At 45.7% G+C, this 17,278-nt stretch overlaps 1 protein-coding gene across 6 annotated transcripts in view; it reads right to left on the reverse strand.

Moving 5' to 3' along the window:
• The window catches only part of LOC126213561 (zinc finger protein 708-like), a 451,089-nt gene that overhangs the window by 89,655 nt on the left and 344,156 nt on the right, over positions 1–17,278 (reverse strand). For 4 of the 6 annotated variants that reach the window (XM_049941396.1, XM_049941394.1, XM_049941397.1 and 1 more), the window contains one exon: positions 11,716–11,778. The exons of the other annotated variants lie outside the window; for them this stretch is intronic. In XM_049941396.1, coding sequence (XP_049797353.1) covers positions 11,716–11,778 — 63 coding nt within the window. The remainder of the gene's footprint in view (positions 1–11,715; positions 11,779–17,278) is intronic. 6 annotated transcript variants of the gene reach the window in all.

A 17,278-nucleotide genomic window follows, 5' to 3' on the forward strand; every position in this document is an offset into this window, starting at 1 on the left:
GTGAGAGAGAGAGGGGGGCGGTGAGAGAGAGAGGGGGGCGGTGAGAGAGAGAGGGGGGCGGTGAGAGAGAGAGGGGGGCGGTGAGAGAGAGGGGGGGCGGAGAGAGAGGGGGGCGGAGAGAGAGGGGGGCGGAGAGAGAGGGGGGCGGAGAGAGAGGGGGGGCGGAGAGAGAGAGGGGGCGGAGAGAGGGGGGGCGGAGAGAGAGGGGGGGCGGAGAGAGAGAGGGGGGCGGAGAGAGAGGGGGGCGGAGAGAGAGGGGGGCGGAGAGAGAGGGGGGCGGAGAGAGAGGGGGGCGGAGAGAGAGGGGGGCGGAGAGAGAGGGGGCGGAGAGAGAGGGGGCGGAGAGAGAGGGGGGCGGAGAGAGGGGGGCGGAGAGAGAGGGGGGCGGAGAGAGAGGGGGGCGGAGAGAGAGAGGAACTGATATAAGGGACAAAAAGAAAAACAGGAAACAGAGGACGAAAAGCAGGCCAAGGTGCCCCATTTAGGGAGCAGCCAGAAGCACCGGAGAGCAGAATGCAATGGAGGGACATATATCCTCCAGTACCCACCACTTCCCAGAGGTACTCCACTCAGAAACTGCCTCGGAAAGACTAGCAACAGACAGGGCAAGATAAGTACAGAGACGAAAGATGGATGCGAGAGGGGGGAAGAAGAGTGAAACAGCAGGTAGGGTGAGAACTGGGCTGGTCCACCAAGTCTAGCCAGCCACAGCCTGGTCTGGGCAGAGGGGGCAACAGAGTGTTCTGCCAACCCCTCAATGGGCCGATAAGGTTAAGTTGCCCTCCCTTAAAGAGAGTGGTAAAAGCCCTCCTCATGAATTAAAGATAAAACTAAGTCAGCCACTGAGGCATCAGGGGTAGCAAGTCAGGGAGATTAAGATTCTGCCACAGGGAGGCTAAGTTGGACAGTACAGCAAAATGTAGACCACTGTTGAACCGGAATGACGACAGTAGTGTGGTACTGGAGGAGATGACTGAGACCACCAGATACAGCTCATGTGGAGTTGGCGGAGTATGGTAGAATGCTTGTGAGGGGCCTGCATGGAGGACCTCCATAGATTCATAGTCTCCTTATCACAGGTTGTTTGAAGACCCAGTGATCCATTCCACATTTCAGGTTCCTAAAACTTGATGGTGTGATACTGATCAGATGTCTGTTTCCAGAATACTGATTACCAGAGCGAGTTTACTGGTAGCCCGTTTGGGCAAGCTATCAGTAAGTTTGTTCCCAGGGATCCCAATGTCACCCAGAGTCCAAACAATCATCACTGAGCATCCACAGTGCTCAAGGGCATACTGGGAATACTGGTTAGCCATGACCAACGTATGCTGAGGGTAATACTGCTTGAAAGCTTTAAAACTAGTCATGAGTTTGCTGCAGATGAAGGACCCACCAGTGGAGGAAAGCATATACTCAAGTGCATGAGAGATGGCTACAAACTCTACAGCTTCCAGCAGGGAAGACAATACAGTAGGACCCGTGACAGTGTAAGCAAAGCCTATGTGATCAGCAACCATTAAGCAATCAGTATAGACTACTGCTGAACTCCAGGATGCACCAATGATGGAGAAAAATTGGTGGCAGAGGGCCTCAGGAGGGTCCGTGTCTTTTGGGCCTCATGATGGGTCAAAAAGCTGTGACCAATGGGTTCCCCACATAGGTGTACATGAGTGGGCCCAGAGGAGAGGTGGAGGAAGAAGTAACTGGAGTTCAGAGGTGAGGGACAGGTTGTGGAATGTGATCAAAATCCCTGATCCGGGCCGCCATTATGGAAGATGGGTTTCCATGTTTGGAAAGATGGGATGATAGTTTGGATGCCTAGGAGAGTTGCAACCATAGGTAGCATAACTGCGAAGCTGCTGTTGGCTCTTAATACACAATGAATGGACCCCAGCCTCCATACATAATCTGCCCACAGGACTAGTTCAAAAGGCTCCTGTTGCAAATCAAACACCACAGTGGTATATCAGATCCTGTATCCACAATGCTGAGGATGATGCCGAACCATATACCAGACTCCCATAACCAATACAGGGTTGTATCATGGCTTTGTAAAGCTGCACAAGGGTAGTGCACTATGCACCCCTACTGGTGTTATGTGATAAAGTGTACTGAGGTGCAGCAAGCACTTTCACTTACACTGAAAAATACTGGGAATTCATGTCAACTAAGAAACAAAGACCAGTCCTAAAAAGCAGTAAGTTCCTGCCACATCGAGTACTTTGTCAGGAAGATAAAGTTCTGGTTGTGGATGAACTATACCATGTTGACAGAAAACCACGACATGGGTCTTGGCACCTGAAAACCAAAATCCATGGGTCAGTGCCCATGACAGCATCTTTCATATGGTGCCTTGCAGTCTACATTCAATGACACCCACACTACAGGAGCAATAGTAAGAGGCCCAAATAGTCAGCATGTAAGGATGGTGATACTGATGACCTCACAGCTGGAGGTGACCACTGATGGCTTGTAGAAAGACAGGGACACTCAGTACAGAGCCCTGCACGACTCCATTCTCTTGGATATGTGAAGTTCTGTGGGAAGCACCAACTAGAAGCCAGAACATACACTGTGACAGGAACTTCCACATAAAAATTGGGTGTGGATTCCACAGACCCCACTTGTGTAAGGCAGCAAGGATATAGCATCACCTCCAGCTGTCATACATCTTTTGATAGTCAAAGAAGATGGCTATAATGCATTGACATTGGGAAAAAGCTGATTGGCTGGCAGACTGCAGGCAAACCAGATTATCTGTTGTGGAACAGCCTTGGTGATAACCACACTGGGATGCAGCCAGAAGACGCCGAGACTCAAGGAGCCACACACCTGCCAGCTCACTTCGCATTCAAGCAATTTATGGAGAACATTGGTGACACTTACTGGGTGATAACTGCTCATCTCTAAAGGAGCTTACCCAATTTCAGCACTGTGACAATGATACTTTCTAATTGTTACGATGTGAACTGGCCCTCGCTCCAGGTCCAGTTACAGATAGCAAGGATATGATGTTGACAATCCACTGATAGGTGCTTGATCATTTGGTTGTGGATGTGACCTGGCCCTGGTGCTGTATCTGCACAGAGGACTAGGACACTGATGAACCCCCACACTCAATGAATGGAGCTTTATACAGCTCCAGGTGGCATGTAGTAAAAGATAATTACTTTTGCTCTACCCATTGCTTGGTAACATGAAGAGAAGAGGTACATGGTCTGATGGTTGAAGCATGCTGCTCCCAGCATTCTTCTTTTTATTATTTCATCAGGTGGTAGAACTTGGCATGAAGCCACTTAAAGTAAATAAGATGCTCCATCAATTGGTGCCACTTATGGTACTGGAGAGCCTGCCTACTATCACTAATGGCCTCTGCACTCTCTAATGACTGCCAAGGTAATCTCTTGTCAGAGCAGGCCCAAGGAACAGAGGATTGCAAAATCAGCTGCCAAATGAATGGCTGTAATTATATTCTGGGCTGCCTTGTTGATGCCTCCATGCGGTGGGGAGTCAAGGCCGACAGCAAAGGCAAAAGCACTCCAGTCAGCAATGTTGAGACCCCATCTGGTCATGCATCCAGGGCAGTGATGCTGAGGGAGGGACAGGAAGATTGTGGAATGGTCCCTACCAACACAGGTCATCATGAACTCCCCAGTGGATGGATGGGAGAAGCCAAGGGCTGCATATGAAAAGGTTAATGACCAAGAACACGTAGTGTGCCATGCCAAAATGTGAGGGGGTATTAGTATTTAAGAGGCAAATCAAGTTGTGCCAGTCATACTCCGAGGTCCTTATGATGCCCAGTGATCATGGTTAAAGCTCATAAAGGGTTATATGTACTGAAATTGCCCAAGATTAGGAAAGATGGGGGGGGGGGGGGGGAGCTGAGAAATCAATGCAAACAATATCTCATGAGAAACTTTATCATCAGGAGGGAGGTAAACATTGCAGATAGTACTATGCCGAAATGCACTTACCTGAACAGCCACAGCCTCCAAAGGTGTATCAAGAGCCAAAAGTTTGATATACAGAGTATCCAGAACATATGTGTGAACTCCTTTCCAGGTACCATTGTGTGGTTCAATCTAGGGCCTCAGGGGTTGCTGGAATCTCTGCCTTGGCCACAGGAGTTGAACAGGTGGATCTGCTAGTGTGGGGGACCACTGGAAGGTCGTCCTCCTCTAAACACTTTTCTTGTCTTCTCTCCTTACAGAATTTTGATTATGCCAAGGGCTCCTCTGAATCAGTTTCAGGTAAAGATGATGATCATGAAGCAGTGTGACCAACAGTTTGTGGTTCCTTCAGCACTTGCTGGTGTCCAGTTGTAGACCAGTACAACCCAGGGAAGGAAATGACCCCAAGGACCTCTTCCTTGCAAGAGAAGCCAGAAGAAGCTTATTCATCTCAGGCTGGGAGGTGGGGACAAATGTCCCTGGTGTATGGGAAGCTATCGATCCCAAAGCAGGTGTGGAAAAAGCAGCAAAAGGGGATCCCCCAAACCAACAGGGGCGCAAGGATGGTTCAGTGGCCCTGAGGGCCCACTACAGAAAGAGTAACAGGCCAGAGTACCATCAGCAAAGGGGAAATGTCTTTGTAGCTGTAGCATATGACATTGTGTACATGCTGGGGGCAAATGCTTGTACTTCCTTTTGGCCTCTTTGTCAGTAGGTTTGTCCTGAGTCTTGTATTTTTGTTCCTTCTTCCCTCTCTAGAAAACAGTGTAATCTGGTGAGCACAAAGTATGGTGCTTTCCACAGTCGACACAGATGGAGGGATAGGCACATGGGGCATTTGCAGGCGATACTCCTCCACAGTCTCTACAGATGAGGTTAGTGCTGCAATGCAAACATGTGCCCAAATTCCAGACACTAAGCACCACAGGGAGAGGGTTGGGGGGGGGGGGGGGAAGAGATTTACGATTTCACATCACATCAGTATACCACCACCTTGACCTTTTCAGCCAATCAATCACCTTAAAAGGCCCCTGGGGAGGAGGGGTGGGACATGGACAGAGAATGGAGTGAAAGGTAATGGCGATCGAGGAAGTTAGAACTGGAGTAAATGCATACCCAGCTGAAGCCAAGAAGTCCACTAATTTTCCTTCTGAAAATCAATGCCATATCATTATTATACAAAATATAAAACATGTAATATATCATGACAACTTTCTGCTTCTCTCCAGTGTCACAGTCACGGTAGTGATGTGAATTGTGGATGCTATGTAAGTTACAAATTTAATTATCTTACAATTGAATGTAATTGTCAATTTGTCCTAAATCTTTACAAATAAAAATAAATATAATCGTTTGGCTTGCACCACTAACAATCCTTCAGAAGTCACTGAGAACAACTCACGTATATGCCATTTGGACACCTATGGTCTTTGTGCTAGTACCTCAAAACTAAAGACAAATTTTCCACTATAATGAACAGGCACAAGGAATAGCTTTCGATGTAAAAAGCAGTGACCACTTGTTTTATGTGCAGTAGAGTACAAATTCACAGCTCGTTTACTCTCCACCACTTTTCCCAGTCAAATGGCGTAATTATTCAGTCGCACTCTTGGTACAATTATAGCTGTCAGTGAACATCCATGCAAGCCACCAAAGTAAAGTTTACAGCAATTTCCCTCTTGTTACATCCATATTTGTTCTTCCATGATTTTTGTGAAATCTCCTATCTGATGGGTGGACTTTCTTTGCATCCACAATATCCAGTATCTCAAATGTACCCCTATAAAAGCAGTGGCATAAGAAATTTTGTTTTTGGGTCACTCAACTGGAAGGTTCTCATGGCACGTGCGTGCAAAAAGCTAATTGAGTGGTACAATGTGTGCAGAACAAATACAGCACTTCTGCAGTAGCAATATTAGCAGATGCATAAATATATTTGTGTTAATTTCCTTTTACTCTGTCTTTCTGTGTGGAAACCAATATTGTAAGCTTTTCTATATCTGCATTTTGCTTTTCCTTGTTTGTGGTAATGTGAGAGCCTTGCCCTCATTTACTAATTATGTCGTTAATCTTAACCCTGCTGTAGCTGCCACTGCCATGTGACAGACAAGCGCATCTGTTGAAAACCTAGCTCAGATGGCAACATCACCAGTGTGACTTAGAAGTGGCCAAAAGTACATTTGACATTCTGGCAGTGAATGTTCTCAAAACAACCGAGCCACATATGAGAAGCAGAGTCGCTGCCAGGTAGTCAGTTTGAGAGCTACAATCTTCGCGATAACTTGGAAGTGATAAAAAGAGACCAACTGCATTATTGGCTATCGCCACGGACTTAAGTGAGTATTGGGCTTAGTGATATTACAAATATGGGGAGCGTGACAGTGTGTTTCAGTGCTAAGTGTACCAGTGTTGCATTTTTCAGTGCGAATAAAGTGCTTATTCAAGAATAATTTGCATGTAATTTACCTACATCATAACAATATAATAAAATGGATTGGTATGTAATAAAGAAAAAAAGTAGATACATCTGATGATTCCGGTCACCATTCAGCCGTAAAAACACCACCAGATGTAAAGGCACAACCCAGCATTTCGTCGAAACTTCACACAACGAAGTTCATCGACCGATTCCTTTAAACACACAGATATTGGCAATTAATAGGATGTATTACAATATGTATATTACTGATGATATAAAACAAGCTTCTCACAGCTCCAAGGAAACCTGGAAAAGGTAGTCTTTCCTACTTCTGAGCACAACAAGGAAGGGCAGGTTGAACGTAAGCAAATGCAAGATAATCATTTTAAATAGTATCCACAGCTGGTGTTCTCACAAGTTAAAAAGGGACTTCTTTGCACTAACTGTTCACTTTTTGTGAATAATAAAATAGCTGGAGGAAAGAAATCCATTATCGCCAAGAAACTTGTGACTGAACCACTAAAAGTTTGCCAAACTTACTGGTAAAGATGGTGACCTTGAGACTCACTTTCAACTCAAGTACCATGTTGAAGCATCAACAAATGCAAAATTAAATCGCTACACTAGGAATACAAACTTGATGTCATAAATCCATTAGGGAAAACAGAGACAATCTTGTACCTATAATAAAAACAATCATATTTCATGGAAAGCAAAATATTCCCCTGCATGGTCATACAGATGATGGGAGTCTATTAGACAACGATAATAATCAGGAAAGTATAGTGAGTAACATGGGAAACTTTAGAGCTCTTGTAAGATTTAGAATTGACGCTGGAGACTTGCAACTAAACCATCACCCTGAGACCACTTAAGCAAATGCCACTTACATATGTAAAACAATGTGTAAGGAACTTAATTCATGCTGTGAGACAGTAATGTTATCGAGATTACTGGAGTAAATCAAAGATTCTCATTATAACAGGATACTCTTTGGTGAGGCTATGGACATAGCACACACTGCCCAACTGAGTTTAGTTGCAAGATATGTTGATGGTGATAGCTAATTACACGAAATATTCTTTGAGTTTCATTGATATCAATAACGACAAGGATTGTAGTGGAAGATGAACCTCAAGTGTGTTAAGATGAAGAGCGTAGCGTTACTGGTGAAGTATAGGTACTACAATTCTAAGGAGAATGGAAAGCCTTTCTCTGTCCCTGGAGAACTGTGTGGGTATAGGCTGTGACAGTTGCTCAGTTAAGATGTCAGAATTGAAAGGAGCTATGACTACAATAAAAAAGAAAGCGATGAACGTGCAAGTAGCCCCATGTCGAAGTCGTCAGCTGAACCTAGCTGCCTCTCGCAGCTGCGAAGTGACAAGTGTGAGTAACTCGCCTGGCGCTATTGAAGTAGTAGTATCATTCTTTACAGTGTCTAACAACACTCCCCAATTATGTAAATTGATGCCCACAGATAACCCATGTCTCTACTTTGTCCCCTGAGTCATTGTGGTTGCAGGATCAAAATACTGTCTGGCCCCTTGGACATGTCCAAAACAATGGACAACACAAGCATATTTGACATGTTGAGATTAGATATGAATAAAAATTTGTTTTGCAGTGATAGTGACTCCTTCCATTTATCTTTAACCAAAAATATGTAACTTTACTTCCGGCTAACTTTCATGACCTTGTTTAGTCAAAAATCTCTGCTCCTCGAATGTAGCATTATTGAGCAGCCAAATTCTGGCTGAAACAACACCCATAGCAATCAAAACCAATTAGCATGTACGCATTATGTTACCGTTACTTGAAACAAAGATTAAGCCTGTACTTTATTCGACTCCTAACAATACCGTAATTTAATTGGGGTTTTTCAGAATCAAGTTACATATGTAGCGCTCCTCTCGCCCTCCTCCTCCTCCTGCCCCCCCTCCCCCTCTATTTCTTGATTACATTCCTTCCATGTTGTTCTAGTCAAAAGGTGCAATCCCATATTTTAGTAACTTTAAAGGGTATACGTGATCCGTTACACAGCTTAATTCTTTTGAATGAACAGCTACACAGCACAGTAATGCATTAGCCTCCACTGGTGAAACATCAGAACAATAGCAAGTTAGATATATTGCTTTCTCTGTGCGTTTTATAGTTAATTCTTGAATAGTAGTGCTGGAATGGACATAACTTGCACACTGTGTGGAGAGTCACTGCGGAGAAACAGAAATCAGACTGAATAAAATGTAAAGACCATACTACCATCAAACTGTTGAATAGTAAATTCTTGATATATTTCTAGTTCCTGAATGTAATGCCCTCCAAGAAAGTTGTCATGTTCAAAATACTCTTGGACCAAAGCTGGTTGAAACCTTGAGCAGAAACCCTTGAAATATTTAGCAAGCCATGGAATGTACACTGGTTGGTTGGTTGGTTGGTTGGTTTGGGGAAGGAGACCAGACAGCGAGGTCATCGGTCTCATCGGATTAGGGAAGGGCGGGGAAGGAAGTCGGCCGTGCCCTTTGAAAGGAACCATCCCGGCATTTGCCTGGAGCGATTTAGGGAAATCACAGAAAACCTAAATCAGGATGGCCGGACGCGGGATTGAACCGTCATCCTCCCGAATGCGAGTCCAGTGTCTAACCACTGCGCCACCTCGCTCGGTGAATGTACACTGAAGAGAGAGATGATACACCTCTGGGACGGTAGCATCAGAAGAGTGGAGGGGAGACGAAGGGCAAGAATGAATATGGATGAAGTTTGTGCAATAAATGAAAGTGCATGCTATTGGTGGTAACACCCAAACAGTAGTGAAAGTAGGATTCTCCGACTCAATAATATTTTTATATTGCCAACATACACTCCTGAAAATGGAAAAAAGAACACATTGTACCGGTGTGTCAGACCCACCATACTTGCTCCGCACACTGCGAGAGGGCTGTACAAGCAATGATCACACGCACGGCACAGCGGACACACCAGGAACCGCGGTGTTGGCCGTCGAATGGCGCTAGCTGCGCAGCATTTGTGCACCACCGCCGTCAGTGTCAGCCAGTTTGCCGTGGCATACGGAGCTCCATCACAGTCTTTAACACTGGTAGCATGCCGCGACAGTGTGGACGTGAACCGTATGTGCAGTTGACGGACTTTGAGCGAGGGTGTATAGTGGGCATGCGGGTGGCCGGGTGGACGTACCGCCGAATTGCTCAACACGGGGGGCGTGAGGTCTCCACAGTATATCGATGTTGTCGCCAGTGGTCGGCGGAAGGTGCATGTGCCCGTCGTCCTGGGACCGGACCGCAGCGACGCACGGATGCACGCCAAGACCGTAGGATCCTACGCAGTGCCGTAGGGGACCACACCGCCACTTCCCAGCAAATTAGGGACACTGTTGCTCCTGGGGTATCGGCGAGGACCATTCGCAACCGTCTCCATGAAGCTGGGCTACGGTCCCGCACACCGTTAGGCCGTCTTCCGCTCACGCCCCAACATCGTGCAGCCCGCCTCCAGTGGTGTCGCGACAGGCGTGAATGGAGGGACGAATGGAGACATGTCGTCTTCAGCGATGAGAGTCGCTTCTGCCTTGGTGCCAATGATGGTCGTATGCGTGTTTGGCGCCGTGCAGGTGAGCGCCACAATCAGGACTGCATACGACCGAGGCACACAGGGCCAACACCCGGCATCATGGTGTGGGGAGCGATCTCCTACACTGGCTGTACACCACTGGTGATCGTCGAGGGGACACTGAATAGTGCACGGTACATCCAAACCGTCATCGAACCCATCATTCTACCATTCCTAGACCGGCAAGGGAACTTGCTGTTCCAACAGGACAATGCACGTCCGCATGTATCCCATGCCACCCAACGTGCTCTAGAAGGTGTAAGTCAACTACCCTGGCCAGCAAGATCTCCGGATCTGTCCCCCATTGAGCATGTTTGGGACTGGATGAAGCGTCGTCTCACGCGGTCTGCACGTCCAGCACGAACGCTGGTCCAACTGAGGCGCCAGGTGGAAATGGCATGGCAAGCCGTTCCACAGGACTACATCCAGCATCTCTACGATCGTCTCCATGGGAGAATAGCAGCCTGCATTGCTGCGAAAGGTGGATATACACTGTACTAGTGCCGACATTGTGCATGCTCTGTTGCCTGTGTCTATGTGCCTGTGGTTCTGTCAGTGTGATCATGTGATGTATCTGACCCCAGGAATGTGTCAAAGTTTCCCCTTCCTGGGACAATGAATTCACGGTGTTCTTATTTCAATTTCCAGGAGTGTATTTCCTGTGACTTTTCTTACAAACGGGAATGACCTTTGCCTTTTTCTATACATGCGACAAACCACTTTTCCATAAATGAACAATTCACATGGCAGAGAGGGGCCAGTTCAGCACCATTTTTTGTGTAACAATCTGCTAACTACACTTCATCATGTTGGTCTTTTCTGTCTGTAATCCAGTTACTCACCATATACTTTTTCAGTGTGTGATTTGGATTCAATTTAACATTTGCCCATATTCCTCTATGTAAATCATACTGGAAGTACATTATATTCACTCATTGTCTAAATGGGATGCTAACAACTACTTATCTGCTCTTTCTAAAAAATCTATTCTCATAGCCTTCTTGAAGGCTTCATTAGCTATTGCTGTGCTGGCTTCATGATCAGTAACCCCTCCCTGCACTAACACCATCTATAAAGACATGCCTGTTCATAGTTATGAGGTCTAAAGTATTTCAATTTTGTGCGCGCTACTATACTAGCAGCTTAAGACAGCTTTCAGAAAACTGCTCAATAGTACTTCACAAGACTGCCTGTCCATAACACCTGCAGTGTCTCTACTCAGTAGGTTAGGATCACCTGTTTTTTCTGCACAACTTCGTGTAGGTTTTCCTTGAATGTAACTGTCACAGCAGTATCACATGGCAAATAAAAACATACAATGCTGGTGTTCACATACGTGGAACCATTAAGGAACTACTCATTACAACAGGAAATCATAGCTTGAGTCTTGGGACTTGGTACGAATTTTCATATAACTTCATCAATGCAATCTTACGTAATTCTTATTTGTGCTTATGATGTAAGGAAGCAATTATATGAACTCACAAGCTAAATTACTTCACCTGCTCAAAAGCAATGTTTAAATCCATATGGGTATACTATAACAAAATGTTCTATTTTACCTGTTTCCTCATTTCCAACCTGTGTCATACTATAATACTGTAACTTAAAGTAAACACAGGACTGCTGAAGTGAATACACACACAAATGATAACCATCTCATTTTTTCACAACTACTCAGTGATGATTAATTCCATGCGGTCATATAAATTCTATAATTACCTCTTTATTCACACCCTCCTCCAACTCTTCTTTTATATTCATGTTGAGTGGGTAAACCTGGGCCTGTGGTAAAAATAACAAACTGTAATAAATACACTTAAGCAGTCACAGTCCTCCCATATTATATAAAATGTATCACATATATAAAGCCCAATTGTCATACTCTTTAATAACTAAATAGTATTTCTGGTTAAGTGTTCTCTTTTGAGTTCGAAGCTCTGAGTGACGAGTTCACCATGGTATATTTCAATAGGAGGCAGCAAAAAATTTTAAGACTAATTAATGATGACACCTTTGAAAATCCATTACAATCTTCAACTTAAGCCTTCACCCTATGCTATTGCTTTCAATCATATTTTCTAACTTCATTATCTTCATATGCATATAATGGTAGTGTAATCAAATAAAATAACACAGCTACTACCGCAAACAATGAAATCAATGTTGTTCATATCAAATGACACAATACAGCGTACATCAACTGTGTGGGGAAGCAGGAACTGGACTGTCAAGTGGCACATCACTCATACTACTATTACGATCAGAATCATAAAATGTCTAGAACAGTTACATCAAAACCTTTCATTTCAGTAAATGCTTATTTGTGATAAAATTATTTAAAAAACACACACCCTACCTTGGCACACTACTAACTACTTTTCTAACATCATTAGCTCCTTTTGATGGGGCAAGCACGTTTCGAACAGTACAAAAAGAGTATGAGCTACAGGCTGAACCAGTACTATCCTTTGGATTTGAACTATGGGTTTTACTTGCTGATCTCAAAAGAAGACAATATTCTAGAAAGATTATTAATGGAGCAGCACCAGCATATCAAGACTGAAAAACCTGTAATGTTGAAGTAAGTGCTGGAATGAGAACAAATGAAACTGTGATAGAATAGAATGAAATTCATTAAACTGATATCGACATCTGTTGAGAATGTTAGATAATTAGCAGCCAAAGAATTTGATTGGAAATCACTTTACTGACAGAAACATAGTAGACCATTTAACTTTATGAAAAAGCATATTGACAAAATAATGAAGCAACATGGTGTACACAAAGAGGATGCCTTGAAGAGATGCTGGGCAGGAGATAGAAAGAATACAGCAACATCATGTTATTAATTGATCTTTGTATTAATTAACTGCCTATAGTAATACTAATATACTAGTACAAATAATGATAACAATGATTTTATTATTATTACTATCTGAGCCATGGCAGGGTTCCTCTTTGAATTCATGCCCCACACCTGGTGTATGTAATTTCTTTTCCTTGGAGCTTGTGGCACCATGGCGCACAGTACAGCCGCGCAGGGTACGTAAACAGGATTTGCAATTCAGCCGAAATTAACAGATTGAAGAGACTGGTAGCCCTTTAAAAGTTATGTCAATTTAATAGTTGCAGGCAGAACTGTTAACAAAAGACGGAACATTGGTGTGGTCTTGGCTGTCTGTATCGGCTGTTGGTTCTTCTCTGTGGAAGTCACATTATGCATGGAGCTTTCCCATCCAATCAACTGCCTGATTTGGATTGTGCTGCACCACTTAATACTTTGCGGCATTGCTTTGGAAGGGGTTGGGGTAATGTCTAGCAACCAGACAAGCTTCTTATTGCTATTCAATTCCCATGTTCAGCAATGGTTTCAATGATTTGGTAAACCTGAACACTGTTTTAAGAGTAACCATGTTTAGCCTTAGACCAAGTTTTTGAAGAGAATCATCTGACGAGTCCGTTGATCTGTACAACTACTGTGGTCATATGGCTGTATTAAGTGAGAATGACAGTGGAATTTAGATTCTCCCTGTCTGCTACAGTTTTCTACTGTTGTGGCCCACTGTCTTGGACCTCGACTCTTAGGGCGTGCTCATCATACTGAGGCTGTTAACATAGCCTCTGTATATCAGCTTCATGGAATGCACCACTGCCAGCTACCGATGGGCTGCCTTCACTCAAGTTATGTAAATTACTATTTGAAATGTGTACAAAAATTTTGTACATTTTGATGTTTGGGGGTTTGATGGGATGAGTGCTTTTCTTGTACATACCACTGCGCACTGTTAGAATGGCCACATGCTGATCAGCTCTATGTGAATCATTCAAGTCATATTTAGATGTCATCCAGACTTGTGAAAATATAGCCTGTTGGTAAGTAACTGGCACATTAGAGGCTCACGGGCTGGAAGAAGCAAAAGTGTAAAACTGTAAATCTTACTGAGCTCTGAACGTTTTTTGTGTGTTTGTTCACTGGCCATTTGTGAGCAGGAGAGTGAAAGAAATTTATTCCATCTCAGGGCTAGTTACTGCTTACTAGATTTAATTGTCCGACTGTTTGTTATTTTAAAGTTGTCATGGGGGGGGGGGGTGACCTTTCCTCACGTTTTATTTATGTACTGCTAAAAGTCTGTTCTGAGTACTAATTACCGGTTTTCCTTTTTAAATGGCATTCTTGAGCTCCTATGCACGCACATTCACTTACTGAAGCACTTACACATCTACTACAGTTTTTTTTTTTTTGTGGTTTTAGGGCGCACAACATCAACGGTCATTAGCGCCCAGCCTACGTGAGGAATGCACCGCGAGTCACAAGTTTAAAACAGCAACGAAACGGAAAACACGATAAAAGACAGACTGACAGGCACAGGATTAAAAAAAGGAAACAGCAGAATCAAATGTCCTTGGAGAGGGTTGTCAAATTGATAAAATGAAGAACGCGAGCAGCTGCTCGTGGGTCATCCGCTAAAATTGCTTCTACAGTAGATGGCAGGCCAAGATCAAGACGAAGGGTGTTAAAATCCGGACAGACCGTTAAAATGTGGCGGACCGTCAGCAATTGCCCACATGGGCAGAACGGCGCCGGCGCAGCCATCAGCAGATGGCGATGGCTGAACCGGAAGTGGCCAATTCGTAACCGGGCCAAAACGACCTCCTCCCGCCGAGAAGGGCGTGAGGAGGACGTCCAAGCCACGGGAAGAGGTTTCAGGGCCCTAAGTTTGTTGTCTGTAAGTGCAGCCCAATCGGCATGCCACTGCGATAAAATGCGCCGACAAATTACCCTGCTACAATCTGACGAAGGGACACAACAAGAAGCTGTCCGAGGCTGGAGGACCGCAGCCTTGGCCGCGGCATCTGCACCTTCGTTCCCAGGGATACCGACATGGCCAGGAACCCACATAAAGCTAGCCGTTGAACAGACGTCCACCAGCTGCTGAAGAGAGCGTTGGATCCGGTGCACGAAAGGGTGAACCGGGTACGGATCACTGAGGCTCTGGATAGCGCTCAGGGAATCGGAGCAGATGACATATGCAGAATGTTGGTGGCGGCAGATGTAAAGGACAGCCTGGTAGAGGGCAAAGAGCTCAGCTGTGAAGACCGAACAAAGGCCATGGAGCCGGTATTTGAAACTTTGTGCCCCGACAATAAAAGAACACCCGACCCCGTCAGTGGTCTTCGAGCCATCTGTATAAATGAAGGTCATATTAATGAACTTCGAACGAAGTTCGATAAAACGGGAGCGGTAGACTGAACTGGGGGGAACCTCCTTCGGGAGCGAGCAGAAGTCAAGGTGGACGCGAACCTGAGCCTGGAGCCAAGGTGGCGTGTGGCTCTCGCCCACTCGAAAGGTTGCAGGGAGTGAAAAATTAAGGTGTTGAAGGAGGCGACGAAAGCGAACTCCAGTGGGTAGCAGGGCAGAGACATACAACCCGTATTGACTGTCGAGAGAGTCATCAAAAAAGGAACGATAAGACGGGTGGTCGGGCATTGCCAGTAGCCGACAGGCATACCGACAGAGCAGTATATCGCGCCGGTAGGTGAGTGGCAACTCACCAGCGTCAGCATGAAGACTCTCGAAGGGACTAGTATAAAACGCTCCGATCGCAAGTCGTAAACCACGATGTTGTATGGAGTTGAGGCGGCGTAAGATGGATGGCCGTGCAGAGGAGTATAGGAAGCTCCCATAATCCAGCTTGGAGCGGACGATCGACTGATATAGGCGAAGTAGGACGGTTCGATCCGCTCCCCACGACATACCACTGAGAACACGGAGGACATTTAGAGAACGGGTACAACGGGCAGCCAAATATGACACATGTGGAGACCAACTAAGTTTCCTGTCAAATGTAAGACCTAAAAATTTTGTTGTCTCCACGAATGGGAGAGCAACGGGACCGAGTCGTAAGGATGGTGGGAGAAACTCTTTGTAGCGCCAGAAGTTAATACAGACCGTCTTCTCGGCAGAAAAACGGAAGCCATTGGTGACACTCCACGAGTAAAGACGGTCAAGAGAACGCTGAAGACAGCGCTCCAGGAAACACGTACGCTGCGCGCTGCAATAGATGGTAAAATCGTCCACGAAAAGGGAGCCTGATACATCAGCTGGGAGGCAATCCATTATTGGATTGATCGCTATGGCGAAGAGAGCGACGCTCAAAACTGAGCCCTGTGGCACCCCATTCTCCTGGCGAAAGGTGTCTGACAGGACAGAACCCACACGTACCCTGAACTGTCGATCCATTAAAAAGGAACGAATAAAAAGAGGGAGGTGACCGCGAAGGCCCCATGTATGCATGGTGCGGAGAATGCCCGCCCTCCAACAGGTGTCGTAAGCCTTCTCCAAATCAAAGAACACAGCCGCGGTCGGGCGCTTCCGCAAGAAGTTATTCATAACAAAGGTCGACAAGGTAACCAGATGGTCAACAGCAGAGCGGCGCCTACGAAATCCACATTGTACATTGGTAAGTAGGCGTCGAGACTCGAGCAGCCAAACCAATCGAGAGTTAACCATTCGCTCCATCACTTTACAGACACAGCTGGTAAGCGAGATGGGTCGATAACTGGAGGGCAAGTGCTTGTCCTTCCCCGGCTTAGGAATCGGGACAACAATAGACTCGCACCAGCATGCGGGAACATGTCCCTCAATCCAGATGCGATTGTAAGTACGAAGAAGAAAACCTTTACCCGCTGGAGAAAGGTTCTTCAGCATCTGAATATGAATAGAATCAGGCCCTGGAGCGGAGGACCGTGATCGGCCAAGTGCGTTTTCGAGTTCCCGCATGGTGAATGGGGCATTATAACTTTCACGATTCGAGGAGCGGAAGTTAGGTGGCCTAGCCTCCTCTGCCTGTTTGCGGGGGAGGAAGGCAGGGTGGTAATGAGCGGAGCTCGAAACCTCTGCGAAAAAGCGGCCGAAGGCATTGGAGACAGCCTCAGGGGCCACAAGGACGTCATTCGTGACCGTCAAGCCAGAAACTGGTGAGTGGACGTTAGTGCCAGATAGCCGGCGCAGGCTACCCCAGACAACAGAAGAAGGAGTAAAACTGTTGAAGGTGCTTGTGAAAGCAGCCCAGCTGGCTTTCTTGCTTTCTTTAATAATACGACGACACTGTGCACGTAGTCGTTTATAATTTATACTATTCGCCACTGTAGGGTGGCGGTGAAAGGTGCGTAAAGCACGTCGACGAGCACGTAAAGCATCTCTACATGCTGCGGTCCACCAGGGGACCGGTACGCGACGTGGAGAAGAAGTAGGGTGAGGGATGGAATATTCAGCAGCAGT

Source organism: Schistocerca nitens, chromosome 11, assembly GCF_023898315.1.
Source record: "Schistocerca nitens isolate TAMUIC-IGC-003100 chromosome 11, iqSchNite1.1, whole genome shotgun sequence".
In the NCBI taxonomy this organism is placed as follows: domain Eukaryota; kingdom Metazoa; phylum Arthropoda; class Insecta; order Orthoptera; family Acrididae; genus Schistocerca; species Schistocerca nitens.